The 17,334-nt window shown below is 52.7% G+C and overlaps 1 protein-coding gene across 8 annotated transcripts in view; it reads left to right on the top strand.

The window, feature by feature from the left end:
* Positions 1-17,334, top strand: part of LOC149358740 (uncharacterized) — a 441,725-nt gene that overhangs the window by 354,535 nt on the left and 69,856 nt on the right. For all 8 annotated transcript variants that reach the window (XM_089570912.1, XM_089570917.1, XM_089570918.1 and 5 more), the window contains one exon: positions 6,078-7,090. In XM_089570912.1, coding sequence (XP_089427038.1) covers positions 6,078-7,090 — 1,013 coding nt within the window. The remainder of the gene's footprint in view (positions 1-6,077; positions 7,091-17,334) is intronic.

The raw sequence follows: 17,334 nt of genomic DNA on the forward strand, positions 1-17,334 counted from the left end.
ACTACCATATAGGCGTATTCATGTTTAGAGTGTAGTAGGTAATCACACTTCGGCGAGCAAGGCCATCTCACCAAGTGCCTGCAACGAAGTGGATTTTGATGCTTTGCCGGAAAGAAATGCTGCCTCAGAGCCGTAGCGGCACATTTATTCATTCACGCAGGCGGAACCCAGGCATTCTTTTCTGCATTACCCCAGAGCATCGCCCGCGCACTCGCGACCTCGTCCTGCAGACGTATACCGCGCGAACTCTCTGCTTGTTGTAACCGGCGCGCTGCAGTCAAGAGAAACCGAGCAGTAAGAACTCAGTCCGTGAGACTTTCTAACGCTTAGGAGGAGCTCGTGTGTAAGCTCGGGCGGTGTCTCGCCTCGTGCGAAAGTAGCGCGGGCCACATATGCCGGGCGAGCTCTCACAGCGGGATAATGCGATTTGTCACCGGAGATATATAGCGCCGCCCGTTGTTCTCCTGCAGGCAGGGTCCGTCCGGTGGCAGAGAAAGGGGCATCCATAATCAAGTTACGCGGCCCGCGACGAGCCGCTCTTGCTTTTGCCGCCTTCGTCTCGGCATTGTTGGGCGCAGCAGGCACATGCACGCTGCGGCGGCCATCGTGCGCGCTTTCGAGTCGCTGACGCTTCCGGACGGCTGTGCGCCGCTGTCACCCATACCCGCTTGAACACAGTGGAAGGCAGCGTGCAGTGGGGCCGTCCTCTTAAAGAGGTACTGAGGACAAACTGAAGTTTGCCTGGTATCGACAGGCTATCCTGTTCTAATCAATCTCAGGTTTCAATCTGCTATGTTTGCTAACCTGAATACCTCCGGTGTTGCGCTTAAAAGCCCCCTCCCATTGCTAACTGCAACAACTTATGGGCTTTGCAGTCGGAATATGCCTTCGTTGCGAAGAGTAAGCATTCCGTAAATTTAGTGATGGTAATCTACCCCGGGACTTCAGAAAGATACCTTGCCCCTAAGAGAGAGTAAGAGTGCTCACTCCCTCTTTACTCCTATACAGGCTGGTTCGTGTCTAGAGTGTGGACCTCTCTCTCCCCTTCATTACAACGTGCCTCGTAGCCAATGCGCAGCTGTGTAACGCGAGAATACCTAGTGACTTCGCCTCATTTATTTCGTTCGCATGCTCCCACATCTGAAGCGGGTTTATTTGTAGCCCGAAATAAATGGGAATGTTCAAATCTAGGCCATGTATACGGACCTGCGAGGTGTGGGAGCTTTGGGAACTCGTTGCATTTACTTTATAGCCTCGGAATCATGCTCGCCCATGAAACAAACGCTGGGCTGGTTATTCCTCTTTTAATATCTTTGCGTGCTGTGCTGCTTGTTGTTATCGGTTGCCGATAACAGCTGTGGAATCTCTCTCGTGGCTGCGCGGTCGGCGAAAGCATCAGCGGCATTTGTTTCTGCTGGAGGAAAAGCTTTGCGCTGTTCTGGCTACGTCACTGAAAAAAATTATGATTTCGTCGCAGGCTGTTTTAGTAAAGATGTTGAGTTTCTAGCTGCGCTTATTATCTCTGCATGTTGAACTTCTATATCTTGGTACCCATGCCTAATCCGCGGAAATTTTTTCTTTCTTTTTCACTTTTCTAGTACAACAGGCGGTCTCCTTCCCTCTTCCTTGTCAGTTTATATTCATACCGAAACTCATGAGCCGCCGCGGTGGCTCGGTGGTTGGCGCTCGGCTCCTGACCCGAAAGACGGGGATTTGATCTCGGCCGCGGAGGTCGAATTTCACTGGAGGCGAAATTCTAGAGGCTAGTGTACTGTGAGATGTCAGTGCAGGTTAAATAACCATGCAGGTGGTCGAAATTTCCGGAGCCCTTCACTACGGCACCCTTCATAGCCTGATTCGCTTTGGGACGTTAAACCCCCTCATAAACCAAACCAAACCGAAGCTCATGACGTGTGTCGCTACACAGTGCCGAACGTTTTGTTCCGTGGTTCAAGCGAACGTGTCCCGGAACAAAAGCGTACTGTTCCTCTCGTACGCGCACATTAATGTTCTGCTGCGCTAACGTCTAGGTTACATTGCGCCTTTTTTTTATTTTTTAGGAAAAGGTACTCGGAATAGAATGTCCTCGTCGCATTCCTTCGTGCCGCAACACGATGTCGCGATATCGAATCCAATTAAGATTACACCGTATTTATCCTCGAGTTCTTTTCATGCCACGAGCGATATGAAACGCAAGACAGTATATACTGCACTGATCGTTGCGCTTTTTTTTTTTAGCCCGTTTTTTTTTTCTTTTTTTTTTTTTGCTGAGAAATGCACACGTGTTCGCGTGGCATTCGGATAGTTTGAATAACTTGATCGGACGTAGGATTAACTACCGTGCGCCAATCGAGGAAAGCTTGTCGCTGTCGCAACACTCGCTCGTTTCCCTGTCACTGCGAACGCGTGCTACCACCTTTTCTGCCGTCCTCCTCTCATTAAAACGGCCGTTCCTATTACATTCGGTCTTGTCTGCGCGTCGGAATTTTACGTGACACGCTTTACCAACGCGGTCGACTCGCCGCGAGGCTATTAAGCCACCGCGCACTGCGCGTTTGACAAAGTCGAGCACACTCAGCGGCTTCTGTGGGGTGCACATTTCCTGACACCGGTTTATCGGCTCTTGTCATCTCTTCGCCGCGGCGACAGGCTCTACCCTGTGCCCCCGGTCGCGCCTATTACCCGGTCAAGGCGGCGGCGTCTAGGACGAGGCCCGATCGGTGCGCGCATGAGTCATCGCCTCCACTGCAGCAGCGCCACGTTCAGGGCGCGCGCAGCATCGGCGGACGCTTTCCTCTGAAAAGCCTGATCCATCCAGCGCTGCTATAAGTCCGTCGTCAATTGGCTGGCCGCCTTCCAAGGCAACATCCTGGTCAAGTCGGCGCTGGCGCCGCGATTCAGGCAGCGCTCGATGCCTTTTGTCGGTGCGCCATGAATACGTAAGAGGATGCGGTCCCTGTGACTACCATGTGATGCCTGCCAGCTTCTCGGCTTTCTGTGTGGGCTTGGCGTCTTTTCTTTTTCTTTCTTCTGCTTGGTGCTGAGGCCCACACGAAAGAACTGGCGGTGGGTCGCGCTAGAAGTTCATGCGCATAAATTGCATTGGCTGGTCCCGCTCCGCGACGATGCCCGCGAGAGGGGCTAGTCGGGCGTCGGAGGGTCGACCGTTTCGCTGGCACCGTTGGCGATAAGTGTAGCGAATGGTTTGGTTAGAGCGCGTTGCATTTGGTTCGAGCTTTTGGTGTCCTCGTGGCACCTCGTTGCGGAGATGCGCGCGAATCTGCGTGCGCGAAAACTATCCAGTCACGTCGTCTTATTAGAGCGGGAAAGAGCGAGAGGTGGCAGAAAACGGGCGCAAAGAAAGAACGCGCCTCATCTCGCTTGCGAGGTATTGTGCCGTCGAACTTGCAGCAGCTGTGTGTTGTGTGCCAAGCCGCGTGGTATATAAATGAGCGGTTATGTGGAAGACCCCGCGTGCTCTATTGAATATCCGCTTGTGTCGAGCCGTGCCTGCCACGATGTCCTGATCTGCATATTGAGTGCGGAGGTTGTACTTTGTACGGGGCGTGGTGTATATGTTGAGGCTGACGTCTCACTCGGTTTTGCTGTGATAGCACCGAAAGACAAAGGCGTCGATTGTTTGAAACGGATTTTGCCCGTGTAGTCTCGTGGCCTTTTTATCGGACGGAGCGCGTATAATTACGGAAGCGATACCTTAATGGGCTGTAATTTTTGTTTATTTGGTTTATAGTTGACTCAGCAGCACCTGACGCCCATGATACGCACCACTGACACTATACCTGCGGAGACCTTCGTATTAGCGGTAATTTCATGGTTATATATGCATTTTTTTCTCTTCATTTTCCCTCCCTGTAATGACCCTCAAATGACGGTTGACAGTATTCATAAATAAACGAATACACGTGCATTTGCGGCAGGTGTACAGTGTACAAAGGTATCCGCCGTAATTGCGGACACGGTGTTTATGTCACGCATAAGCTGTCATCTTGTAAAACGTTGCGTCTTGCTATCGTACATAGCTTATCTTACCTTTACAACCACATGATAGGTGCGGTCAAGGTCGTAGGCGTTTATAAAGAGAACACGACTGGTTTCTCTGTGTCCCCAAGATAGCCCTGATACATCTGCAAGGAATGTACTAAGTTCGAAGTTGGATGGTCACTGAATAACATTGCTCTAATTAAAATTGACAACACAAAGCAGAAAATGATCTCATCGGCTGGAAGCTGATAAGAGTATGTTTGGACGATGTGGTTAAATCTGAGCGACGAAAAACCTATCGGGTACGTGTGCTTGGCCCGCTGCGGTGGCTCAGTGGTCAGAGCGCTCGGCTACTGAGCCAGAGTATTCGAGTTCGAATCCGACCGCGGCGGCCGCGTTTCGATGGAGGCGAAACGCGAAGGCGCCCGTGTGCTGTGCGATGTCAGTGCACTTTAAAGAATCCCCAGGTGGTCGAAATTATTCCGGAGCCCTCCACTACGGCACCTCTTTCGTCCCTAGTTCCTTCACTACCTCCTTTTCCCTCCCTTACGGCGCTGTTCGGTTGTCCACCGAGATATTTGAGACAGTTACTGCGCCGTTTCCTTTCCTCGAAACCGAAAACAAAGACCAACGTCTGCTCGTAAAAACGCCGGGCAATGTCAGCTGTGTAAACTGAGTTGTGTGCTGCGCGCTTGCTTCCTATTTGCACCCGAAATGCTCGCATGGTGGTAGCAGGCGAGAGTTGGAATGTTGTTAATCAGAGCAGTGTATCCAGGCGCATTTATTCTTTATTTGACGCTGCCATACCAAGAACGCTGCCCCAGTTTGTCCAATGGAACGCATTGCCCGCAAAACTCGAGCAAAGCCGTCTAGCGTCCGCTGCGAGCGAAGGTCCGGAGGTCGGCTGTCAACAGAGTTCATTAATACGAGTTGGAAATTGGCTTGCGCACCGCGAGACGAGAGATACCGCGCGATCAGGGCGGCCGGGGAGTGGGCCTAACGCGGTATGTGCGCAGGGCTTTTTTGCCTTGAACACATGGACCGAACCCGCTACGCAAGGGTGGCTGTGGAGCAGGCCTCCTGTAGAAAAAGCATTTATCCCTGAGGCTTAGCGCAATCGTTCTTGCGCCCTTCGCGAATGTTAAAAGGTCAGCCGAGAATGAATCATCGTCTGCTCCATACATGGGCGCCGCGGACAGCGGCCTCTTTGGTCTGATTATGATGTGGATGGGTTCGTCTTTTGCTTTCTTGAATTGTGACCAACGCGCGTATAACATATTGCTCCGCGTGGCTGGCACCTGCCATCATTCTTTGTTCTTTTTTGCTTTGTCTGGGCGCGTTAACCCGCGCTAGACATATGCTGTGCACTCGAACTGCACACAGGTCATCCATTGTGCTTTGGCAACGCAGGCGTGTGTATTCTAGCTAGGTTAAAAAAAAAAAGTTAAAACGGCATCCAGCAGTGCGTGCTGGTCTTGCATATATGCTTTTTGTTTACAATTTCGGAGGCGTACTGTGAAGGTAACATCGGAGAAAAAAGTACGCAGTTTTCTTTTCTTGCTTGTGTTGATTAATCGTCGATATGCTCATCATTGAGACCTCTGTGGCGCACAGAAGTGAACATGGAGCAGTCGGGTGCCATAATTTTTACACGATCACACTTATGTCGACGGCTAGTCAAGTGTATATAGCCCCGAGAAGTCTGTAGTCGAAATGAAAGGTTGAGGTCCTGTCGTAGGTCTTCTGACGTAACATGGCTGCGGTGTTAGAGTCTCGTTACTGTGCGCTATCATTTGACTGTATCTGCAGTGTCGCACGGTGCCGCCTTGTTGATGTATTACGTGCATTTTTTAAATCCCACAAACCAACCAACCATCTTTTGTTATGTTTCAAGTATAAGGAAAAAAAGTGTTCTTGTCATGTAGGGCTGCATATAGTATTGGACTCATTGTGGACACTCTATATGCTCGCAAGTGCCGGTCAACTGTTTGTATTGCTCACCAACTTTTACACGTGTAGTGTGGAATCTTCTGAGCTTTGTTTCATATTTCGCCCTGCTCCCGTCGTTTGCGCAGGGAGCTCAAAGCCACGTCCGGCCAATGGATGCAGGACCTGTGCCGGCGGTCTAGTCGACGCCGCAAGTTGAACGGACCGCCCGTCGCGGACCTGCTGGGCCGCGCCCTCCAATGCGCCCCGATAGTGCGAACCGAGAATGCCGGCCGACGCGAGCAAGCGACCACTTCAGGAGCTGCAGCAGCCGCGGCCCCGCCGCAGAGTGCCCGAGGAGCCCCTGGAAACAGCGCCCCCAAGACGCCGCCTATGACCAGAACGACGCCGACGGCGTCCCCTGACGCGCTGCGGCCTCCAGCGCGACTCTCCGGCTTCTCCGCTCCGCGCCCGGACTCCCCGCAGTCAGTGACCGGCCAGGACAGCCTGTCCTCGGATGTGTCCAGCGCCGCCGACTCCTCGGCCACGCCCTTCCCGGCGTCATCCGCGACCAGCAAGCCCACGTCCGAAGGCACTCCGCCCCTGTCCTCGGCTGCCTGCCCGTCGCCTCCCACCGGCGTCCGCTGGGCCCCGCTCCGAGGACCCCTAAGGGCTCCGGGCCGAAAGCTCCCGCGTCAGGGGTCTTCCCTGTCCTCTTCGAGCGACAGCGCTTCCGCCGAAGGCGGCGGGAGACCGCCACTCCAGCAGGCGTCGTCTTCAACGGCCGACGACTCTCCGCCGCCCGTGCCGTTCCCTCGCACCAAGCGCCAGAGCCCGCAGCGCCAACTGTCCACCTCGCCCAAGCACCAGCCGCAGGAGAGCCCCCCACCTTCCACCCACAAGCAGCTCCTACTACCAGACTCCAAGCTGCCGCTGACGCCGTCGCTGTCGGCGCCCGCGTCGCCCGCGTTTCGCGACCGGGCCCGCAGCGCGCTCACGGTCACCTACAGCAGTCCGCCCAGCGTCCAGGACTGCGACCGAGGACAGACCCTGCCCGCGCGCAAGGCGACGGCGCCCGAGCTGACCGGTCTGGAGCGCGCCAAGGAGGTCGCCTTCCGCAGGGTGACCCTGGGCAGCGTCAGAATGGAGAGCAGCACTACGGGTGAGTCTGACCTCCCTCCTTTCTTTCAAGGTCTCTCTCCCGTTCGTTTTCTCCCTTGTACCCACGTCGGCTGTTACGCGCTCTTCTTCTTGTACGTGATGCACGGCGGTGGGCGCAGCGGGCGTCACGTGTTGCGGCCGCTCCCTCCTCTTCTTTTCATCTTTTTCTCCTAACGCCAGCGCGGTGTCGTCGCCGTGCGCGGCTCGTGCACCGTTGGCGTCCCTGTGCCTCGCTCCCCCGCACTTTTCCGCCCTTCGTCGTGCACGTCGTGCGCCCACGTTCCTTTTCGTTTGGCTTCGCATAGTTCTTCCCCCGCGCGTGCCCAGTCGTGATTGTGTTTTGCTGCTGGCCCCTGCTTCATTTTCGATCCGTGACGTTGCGTGCTCTTGATTTCTTTCTTGCTTTTTCTTTTTCTGCGTGCCGTCTCTACATCGCACCCTCAGCCCTTCCGTGAGCTGGGCGCCGGGTTGCGTTGTGCTTTCTTTTCGTTTCTCGATGCACGAAGTCGTTGTCCTTTGCGTGCTCTCTGTCACGTCCCGAGGCAGCGTGGAAAGCAGCGATCGCAGATCATTCATTACGCCAGAAACAACGAGGCACAGACAGAGCGAATTAAGAGAAAGCAAGGGTCGTAGCGGCGTGGGCCTTGAAGTATATGCTGCGCTTCGAATTCGAAAGGAGCAATTTCACCCAAGCCCTACAGCGTTTCGCTTCGAACCGTAGCGGGGCTGCAGAAGAGAAACAGTACGCTTTGTGCGCGGGCCCGTGCTAGGCTGTTTTCTGTATCAAAAGTGCATGCTAGACGGCGTTGGTCAGGCTTGAAATGGTTTTGATTGCAGTTGTCGTCTCATCCCATTTGAAACCTTTCATGCGCGCAAAACTGGTTTTCGCGCTTAGAATGCTCAAATCAAAGAAGGAGCACAATGTAGCGCGGAGGAGTACCGTGCATTTTTTGTTGTTGTTTGCTCGTCTTTCCTGCCTCTGGCTTAGTTTCTCACGCACTGCTGGGCACTGAACAATGGCGCACTGAACGGCGAGAGCTGTTTGGGAGCGTGAGTGGGCGCGATCGCCATGGGCAACGGCTTGCCTGAATCAACTCTAACTGAACCGTTTCTTTTTTGTTTCCTTGGTCAAGGGCATGTTTACTCGCAAACCTGAGAGGAGGCAGTAAGTGAGGTAAGGTGAGTAAGGTGAGGTATTCTTCGTAAGCCGGAGCGGCGGAGTGCGTGTAAACGTTTCAGTGCTGCTGCCCGCAAGCTTTTGCAGTGCGCTAGCAGTTCATTGCGCAGCAGTAATTACTATAGAAAGTATTCACGTGACGTCACCGGCGTCTTTTTGTTTTGCATCGCGCATCGCGCTACAAGCTGGTCTGCGATCCGATGACGTCAAACGGATGCGACGGACCATAAGAGCAGACGACGCGCTGAGTGTACCACAGTTGCAAGATTATTTTAAAGTGTTTAGCAATGCTGGTCGAACTGGTTTTTTCCTTCCGACCCATGAGTGCGCAATTGAATGAACTGCAGAGGAAGTCCTGCGGAACAGGTGCGTCCCTTTGTGCAGTTCCTCAATGACCTGAACCTGCTGGCCCAGTTGCCAGAGCTATAGCGCACGCATCTTCGCGGGCATTCCCGCGAGGGAATAGGCACCTGAGCTTCCTTCCTTGACCAGTCAGCGGGCCGACAGCGCGCCTCTCAGAGTGGTGACGTATGAACATGAATACGGGATGCGCGGGCAGCGGGCGAACGTACCGTCATGTGAATCGGCCTTAAACGGTGCAGTCTAGGGCAGGTCCTGAAAAGCCGCTTTGACGTGCGCATGGCCTTTGATGGCCGCCGAAATTTCGTCCACCGTTGTTTGAATGCATACTGCCTGCAGGGCTCAGTGAAACGCTCAGGATTCTTTTTACGCCTCATCGGGAAAAAGTGTGTCGTTGGCCGTAAAATTCGCCCATTAACTGGTGCGAAGTAACGTAACCAGAGCGGATAATTCCCATTGGCTAGAGGTAAATGACGCCACCAAACCGGAAGTGATGTTGCTATCGCATTGCCAAGATAATGTAAAAGGTGTCCCTGTGATCTTTTTTTTTTCTTTCTTTTTTTGCGCTATCACCCTTTGTTCTTTCCTGCTCTTGTGTATAGATATGGACACCTACATACATTGCATCCAGTCCTTTAGCTGGGTCCAACAACCATTGTTTTAGCACTGGTTTCTTCGTGGCGACCGTTCCTGCGCGTTCACGATGAGGAGGTCGCGGCACACCTCAAGTGCGTTCTCTGGATCGCATGCGGTGTCTTTTGTTCAGCTGTGTTTCCGTGCCGGCCGTTAGCTGAAGTACCGTTACTTCTCGGCTTGCGCAACCCTGTGTCTTGCGTCAGCAAGTGGAGCTTTGCCAGTTACATCCCCGTGGAAGCTGGCGACGAGTGCGGAGCTCTCTTTCCTCCTTATTTGTCTATTCTTTCTCTCTCTCTCTCTTTCAGCAATCTCTCAGACTCGCCGTTATTCCGCTCCGGTTGTCGATATCTCTGACTTCCTTCAGTCCTTTATCTCCTCGCGACGCGTTTTTATGCGCAGTGGTTGAAGCAAGACTCCTCCCTCTACCTATGCTTGCGCACTTACCGGGACTGCTGCCACACGTGCTCACACTCGTACCCTTTCTGCGTGCTCCGTTTCTGTTGTTACGCTAAGCGTATGCGGACAGAGTATTCCATTGAGGGCAGACGCGGCGGCCGGCACCTCTTCCTACCGCCACTGGTCGCGCTTCGGCTGAGATCGCACGATCGAGGCGGCGCGTCGGTCTCGGCCCGAATCAAGCCGAATCGGCCGGAGGATCGCTCGGGCCGTGTAACTAACCGCACCGCGCGGCGGCGATGGAAGTTCGTGATCTTTCGCGAGCGCCTATCGCGAGAGGGCGGCGGCTCGCCTGTTGGTTGGAGTGTGTATGGTGTATATCTACCGAACTGCGTGCGTGGAGACTTGGAAGGTGCGGAGTGCGTGCTGTGCGTGCGGCTGCTGCCCTCCTCTTTCCTCCTCTCCAGCGTCGCGCCGTATTCCAGCCGGTCACCCCGTTCACACGCCGTGTGAAACGGAACGCGTCCTTTCGGCGCGCCGCTGACCGAGAGTCTCCAGGAACTATACCCCCCGTGTACTCGACGCTCGTACATTTACAGGGCCTCACTTCCGTTCTCGTCTCTTTTTCTTTTTTTGTCATCGAACGCCTTCATTTTTTTTTTCTCCCGCGCAGTAGAAGGCAAAGAAAAGGCAGGCGAAAGAGGGGGAAAGCGTGAATGACGTGCGTAGCGTGCCGGAATGATTGAAACGGCTGATTTTTTTCTTGCGTGTTGTTGAATAACCGGAAAGAAGAAGGTTGTAGCTCGCGGGTGACTCTCTTCTTTCTTGAAATCAAAGTAGGCGATCGAAATCGGCGACTTCTGTCGGAAGAAATAAAGCAAGGATTGAGGGGGAGGGGGGAGGGGGGGTTATGTAGATATCACTGTTACGCTTTAATACCGGAACCTTCTGTACTTGCTCAAAATAAAATCATATGAAATTGACGAACGAACCTTGTGGTGGAAGGAAACACCATTGGAATTATTGATGTTGACAGGAAATGGTTGTTGAAGACGCGTTAGCGAAAGCTCATAACGGTGAGGAAGTCCGCGCAGGCACGACTGGGTGGTGTGAGGCAATGCTGCTCTGCTTCGCTGTTTTTCTATTTGTTCGTTCCACCTCGTGGCTGTTTCCGCTGCTTAGTTGTTTACACTTCTTAGTTGTTTACACTTCGTTGTTTTCATGTCTGGGTTGTTTTCACCTCTGGGCTGTTTTCACCTCTGGGCTGTTTTCACCTCTGGGCTGTTTTCACGTCTGGGCTGTTTTCACCCCTGGGCTGTTTTCACCTCTGGGCTGTTTTCACCTCTGGGCTGTTTTCACCTCTGGGCTGTTTTCACCTTTGGATTGTTTTCACTTCTTGGCTGTCTCTCCACTCCTTGGTTGTTTCCACTTTATTGTTGGTAACACTGTCTCTGCGACGAAAGGAACGAGTGTGAAGCGTTGCCTCCTTGGCCTCAGCTTTCCAGGAGCCTGCAGATCGCTTCCTTGGTGTGTCATACAGGAAACTGCAGTTTCCATCTCGTAGCAGAAGAAGTGCTGTGCACATTCCCCGTTCAGATTCCGAAGTTTGGAGGTAGGAAAATTAGCACAGCACGAGCGTTGAACCTGATAGACATACCAAACGGTTCCTGCCTCTTCCAAGAGATCAGTTCATTGGCGGCTGTATTTTCTTGCCAGTGTCAGCTCATCTCGAAGGCATTTTTGCCGACCTTTTGTCCACCGGAACTGGAGTGTTACTCAGCACTACATAGTTTCGAAGCAGGAACGCGTATGTCCTGATGCCAAGGATTGATGTCAACGAGCACAGCGCGTTGATTGACTCGCGAAGTACTATTGCCAAGTGGTGAAGCAAAGGATGGGAGTGAAGACATTGCAGTCGGATACAGCTTAAGAACGTAGCGGAAGTTGCCCCTCACAGGAGACCCTCGAGCCAATGGCGTCGACAGATTTTCATGACGCCGCGGTTAATTCAATTAAGGCCTGGTCATTCCCCATTCATCTGACACCCCCTGCGATTTCACTCTAGAAGGTACAAAGGAATCTTTCAAAAGAGAGGGGTAGAATCGATCGACGCGTGTGGCTGGAGGAGCTTCTTTGAGGGGCATTTTCCGCTTCGTTCTTGAGTTGTATCCGACTATTACTGCGTCTTCAATCCAGCATATGCCTATATCGAGTTCTCGCTGTCCAGTGAACAATACTCGATTTTTCTCTAACCTTCGCATCATCAGCCTCACCTAAGCGCAGCCCTCTCCTAGTTGAAAAACGTACACCGTGTTCTCTTGTATATTTTTAATTATTTTTTTATACATCTCAGTGAACACACGAGGCTGGCTGTGGCGTCCGCGGGGGCAAAACAGCTAAAAGCGCGTTTTGTAGCTGACTCCTTTGCTACTAAACGACCCGCTCAAACCGTACGCACGCGCTGGGTTGTAGTTACTGCACCGCTCTCTGCGTAACCAGATGGCTTGCTTTTTGATCCAGCACTACTCTTTACGCGTCCGTGGATACGAGACCTCTTACACTTCTGCGTCGTTGTGCGTGTTTGACCTGACAAACGCAGACATTTATCCATTAGTCTTGTTTTTACGCCGCCGCGGTGGCTCAGTGGTTATGGTACTCGGCTGCTGACCCGAAAGACGCCGCTTCGATCCCGGCTGCGGCGGTCGCATTTTGATGGAGGCGAAATTCTAGGGGCCCGTGTACTGTGCGATGTCAGTGCGCGTTAAAGAACGCCAGGTGGTCGAAATTTCCGGAGCCCTCCACTACGGTGCCTCTGATAGCCTGAGTCGATTTGGGACGTTAAATCCCATAAACCAAACCAAACCTATTGTTTCTGCAGTTCTCTGAGGCAGTGTTGCGCATTAAAGTTTTGACACATCTCCTTCCTGTTTCATATTTCGCTTCACTGTGTCGAGCTTCAGCCGCTTTCTCATCTCCCCCATTTACGCCTGGAAAGCCCGCTTCTAGTTGCGACAGTTTCTAAGAGACCGTTATCGGCACGTCTGAAATCAAAACGGTGAAGAAGCTGTGCGGGCTGTGTTGGGTATGCATTTGTGACAGTTTAGCGCTACTTTCTGTTTTGGCGACCGCTCCGAAAGTATCTCCGCATCCGTGGTTGTGAACTTTAGGAAAATGTGCTCATTCCATGCTGTTTAAAACTCTTAAACTCTAGTCTCTATAGTGCAGAATCGAGAAAAAAATGAGTACTCTTGATGGTAGTTGGCTTTTATCGCTGCGTTTGGCGACGCAGCTGATTTAAGCGTGCAGCGAATTCAAGAGGTCAGCGTGCATATCCCTATGTAAAAAATGGCAGTGGTTTAGCGCTGGTTAAACCTGGAGGATTGCGAAAGCAACGAGGAGAGAGAGAGAGAGGCGATGGAGAGCGCGTGGCAGCGGCGGCGGCCCCGGCACGCTAGCTATGCTCCGCTACTGCGCATGCGCAACTGGCGAGCGCGGCGGGGGCACCTCTGAGTCACCCGCGCAGCGACGGCGGCGGCGCGCCAGCTGTGCGGCGTGTGACATCACTGCTCCTCGCGCATGCGCAGTATGGCCTTTCGTCAGCTCCGCGAAATGGCTCGGCGACTCGCGTAGTGTTGCTTTCGCAACAGAACAACAAACATCGGCCCCTGTGTGCCGAGTCTTCAGCTTTAGAGAAGCGATGAATCGTACAGCATTACAGACAGGACCGGGAGACGGAAGAACGCAAGCCTGAGGGCTGTAGTTTGTTTATTGTCTGGCTTTCTCGTGTTTTCTCAACTCCTACGTCGTTCCTCGGAAATGGCGTACAAGCCGGGCCGAAAACAACCAACCCGCGAGATGAGGTGTCACTCGTTCATGACGACTTACATCTCCGTTTATCATTAACAGCCTGAACTACTGGCGGCGTGTGACAACATTAACCTTGAAGCCGCCACCGATTTCCATATCTGTGCGCTGCATTAGTGCGGTTATGTACTCCACTGCTTAAATAGGTAATTCTGGCGAATTAAGAGTTACGTGGGGTTTGATGCTTCCATCGATTTCAATGTTTTTCATGTTACCCTGCTTGTTCCGCTGTTTTTTTTTGTCGATTTCGCGCTTGTGGCCTATCGGCCGGTTTGTAGAATAGTTGTGTATATTTTGTGGCTCTTGCGCCTTCAGTCTATACACCTTGATAAGCGCGCGCTCTGCTGACTTGAATTCACTAGGCGGCCGCCGCCAACGCTTCCCTCTCGGCTGCTCTCAGCACGCCAATTTAGGCGCCTTTTAAGCAATCTTCAATCGTTGGAACAAGATCGACCGCCGATGCTTTAATCTGCGGGGAGAAAACGTCCTTGTGTTTTGCCGATGTCGTTCTCAGATGTACGCTATCTTCGCGCCGGAAAACCATCTATAAAAGATTAAAACTCAATCTCTCCCTCTACCTGGGGTACTCGCGCTTTGGGTTTCTCGAAGGTGTGCGTTCAGGAATGCAAATCCGCCTTGCACGTATGCGTAGAGGTGGCCTGACAGATTAGCATAAACACGTCCGGCCTCTTCTTCATGAAAGTGCGCACGGTCCCCTGATTTACCTGTCCGTTTCCCGCGTTATCCGTGCGACCCGAGTGCCCTTGGCAGTGTTGCGCGAGCCCGAAGTCCATTTGCAGTGGCAATGACAGGGTGAAGCAAACATTGTTATCGCCATGTGCGGCTTTGGAAAACAGCAAAAGCGCGTGCGTCGGAACGCGGAGAAGTGCAGTCGTTACAAGTGCGCGTTTTGCTTTTTGCGACGTAAATATGCGGCACTCTGCACGGAACGTTCAGGCGCGTTGAAACGGCGGATTCGAAAGCGCCTTAAGTGCGCGCTGAAAGTCGTCAGCAGCAGCGTTTAATTAACGCGCCTCTGCAAGCGCTCATCTGGAATTTTGTGCGTCGCTGCGAGCAGAGTGGATTTCTCTCTCACCCTCTCTCTTTCTCTCTCTCTCTCTCTCACACCATCTTTCTCTCGCGTCTGTACGTGTGAAACGGGAAGCCCACGGGGCTTTTAAAATGAAGTATCGAAAGGAAAGTGCGCACGTGAAGTTTTCGCGCGTATCCGATCATCTGTCGTCCAATACGCGCAGTTCCTGCTCGAAGTATATTATACAGGCCTGAGAGGCGTAAAAAAAAAAAAAAAGCGCCGAAGATCGGTAGCTGCTCAATTCAGTTATCTCTTGTTTGGCTTTTTTGTGCGACGCCTACGTGTACACGTACTCTGAGCGGCTTTTATTTCTGCTCCTGTATTTCGATCCAGAAATGGCGAGATCTGCGGCGGGCTGATAGATCGAAGCGTATACGCAATTCGCGCACTCTTTCCTTTGCTCCTTCTGTGAGGTTTGAGAAAGTTCAGGCCATGTGAAATTCCATCTGCGTTGTTCCCGCCGGTGAGCGAAATGGTCTGGGGCGTGCGAAATTCCCTGTCCCTGCACTGCATATATATATATATGCAGTGGTTGTTTTTTTCTCTTCTAATCAATGAGCTTTAAGCGATAGCATTCAGTAATATTCTCCGTTGATCAACACCGCAAAATAAATGAATATAAATCGAAACATCCCTTGTGTCCCTTGGTTTCTGTGGCTGTTGGCGTCTCTTAAATATATAATTTGCGGTGTATACATTCCCGACGCACCCTGGCGCCGCTGCCGTAAAACTGATCACCCACAGCGCACCTTCTCCGCCGTCTTCGGTGGGGAAGGCTCCACTCATTCCTCATTTCTGGCCACGCCAGCCTTTCGCGCACTGCTTCCTCGTTGCTGCGCGCGCCGTAGAGGGGGAAAGAAAGAGGGGGAGCGAGTCGGTGCCATTTTTAGCCTCTGCGAGTCCGATAAGGCCGTAACGGGGCGATAAAATGCGGCTACTGCATTCGTGTTGAGTTCGCCGGAGAGCGCGCGGTGCCCAGCGCGGTCGCGCGCGGCATCGCAATGCGTGGCATTGAATAATTTGCAGCCGACCGACTCGTCGTCGCACCGATTGCGAGAGTAGCAGCAGCAGCACGATGCAGCGCTAAAGGACCGCCTTCGCTTGGGACAGTGTATATATACTGTGCTTGCGAAAGGAGTAACGTCGGGGGTTTCTTTTTCGTATTTTCTTATTCTACGTTTTCAGGCTGCCGGTGATCGAGGAAGGGTAGGTTTTTCGCGGAATGCTGCGTATACCCGAGCAATAACAGGCCGGTTGGCCGCGGCGGAAAGGGCGCCGTATTTCACGGAGTCCGTCGCGTACCGGTGTTGCTTATCGAAAACAATAAATTAGCGCGTGCAGTGGGCCGTGTTTTTGTGTTTTCTACTCAGTTTGGCCGCAAATATGGTTCGTGTCTACGGGCGGCATTTGAAACGCGCCGGCATGTTGGCTGGTTCAGGGACTGTGCTTCAAACCGGTTTTACGAGATCCTGGAAATCAATATCGGCACTGTATGTAGGCGTTATAGCTGAAACTGTCTTACTCTCTGCTACAAACCCTACTTTTGAAACTTCGGGAGGTCCGGGAAGCTGTCAGCATAGAATTATGAAAACTGTATACACTGTCTTGTCCAGGCCCGGTTATTGCGTGCCATTCTTTCGAGTAGCCATAACACACACGGAAAAAGAAAGTGGTGGTGCAGAGAGATGGAGGACGGTCTCGATCGCAGCGGTGGGTTGTCAAAATCTACAGAACATGAGTAATAATAAGAAGGAGAATCATAACAATACTACTAATATAATCCTAATTGCCAGTTTCCTTACTGCATTTTCAGTTGCAGGCCTGCCAAAGCCAAAAATGACTTGAGGCACTATAGGCCCGGCAAAATCGACGAAACGACATCGAGAAAATCTGCAGAGACGAACGTCATTCAACGATTTTCCTATAAGGAATCTCAGAGATAAAAAAACGCTACAAAAACAAAGTGTTGCACATTATTTTGGTCATAAGGAAGAAAACACAAGTAGCCACATTTATGGGCAAGATTAAATGCAGTAAAACCAGTAGTCGGAATGCAGGATAACAATGATGGGTGGGATGAAATGAATGGTGCAGTAACTGTCTCAAAACTATGCGGACATGCGGAGCGCGCTGTGTAGGAAGGGGTGCAGGAAGAGGTTGAAAGAGGAAGTGAGAAGTGAGTAGCTGCCGCGTATTTGGGGGGGTCCGAGATAATGTCGGTATTCCGGAAGCCTTCCGCGTGCAGCGACATCGCTTAGCGTACTGGCACCTGTCGCATTTCGTCTCCATCAAAACTCGATGGTCGATCATAAGGGAAAAGAGTAACGATGTGCGGGGATACGGAGAGTCGCCTTCTTCGCGGCGAGACGTCGAGGGACGCGACGCAGCGTCCACCTTGTACACACGCGCGGCCGTTCTTTTCGCGAGACGCTGGCTTCGGCTCAAATTGGGCGGAACCGCCGTTGCCGCTGTCCCCGGGCAAACATTTGTTGTCGTCGTGGCCCCCACAAAGGCCCCCAATGTTCCGTGCATGGCGCCGCACAAAAGACTGGCAAGAGGAGCGCGCGCGCCGGAAAAAGGATACGGCGACGAGGGTGGAAAGGCACGCCGTGGTGGTGGCCCCCGCGCGCGAGGCGCCTGCTGTACGACACGACACAATGCCTTCGGGCTTGCGCGGGCCAAGGTTACGCAAACAGAGACGCCGACGCCGCTGGCCGTT

The sequence above is a fragment of the Amblyomma mixtum genome, chromosome 2 (genome assembly GCF_055824585.1).
Source record: "Amblyomma mixtum isolate Tamu chromosome 2, ASM5582458v1, whole genome shotgun sequence".
Lineage (NCBI taxonomy): Eukaryota > Metazoa > Arthropoda > Arachnida > Ixodida > Ixodidae > Amblyomma > Amblyomma mixtum.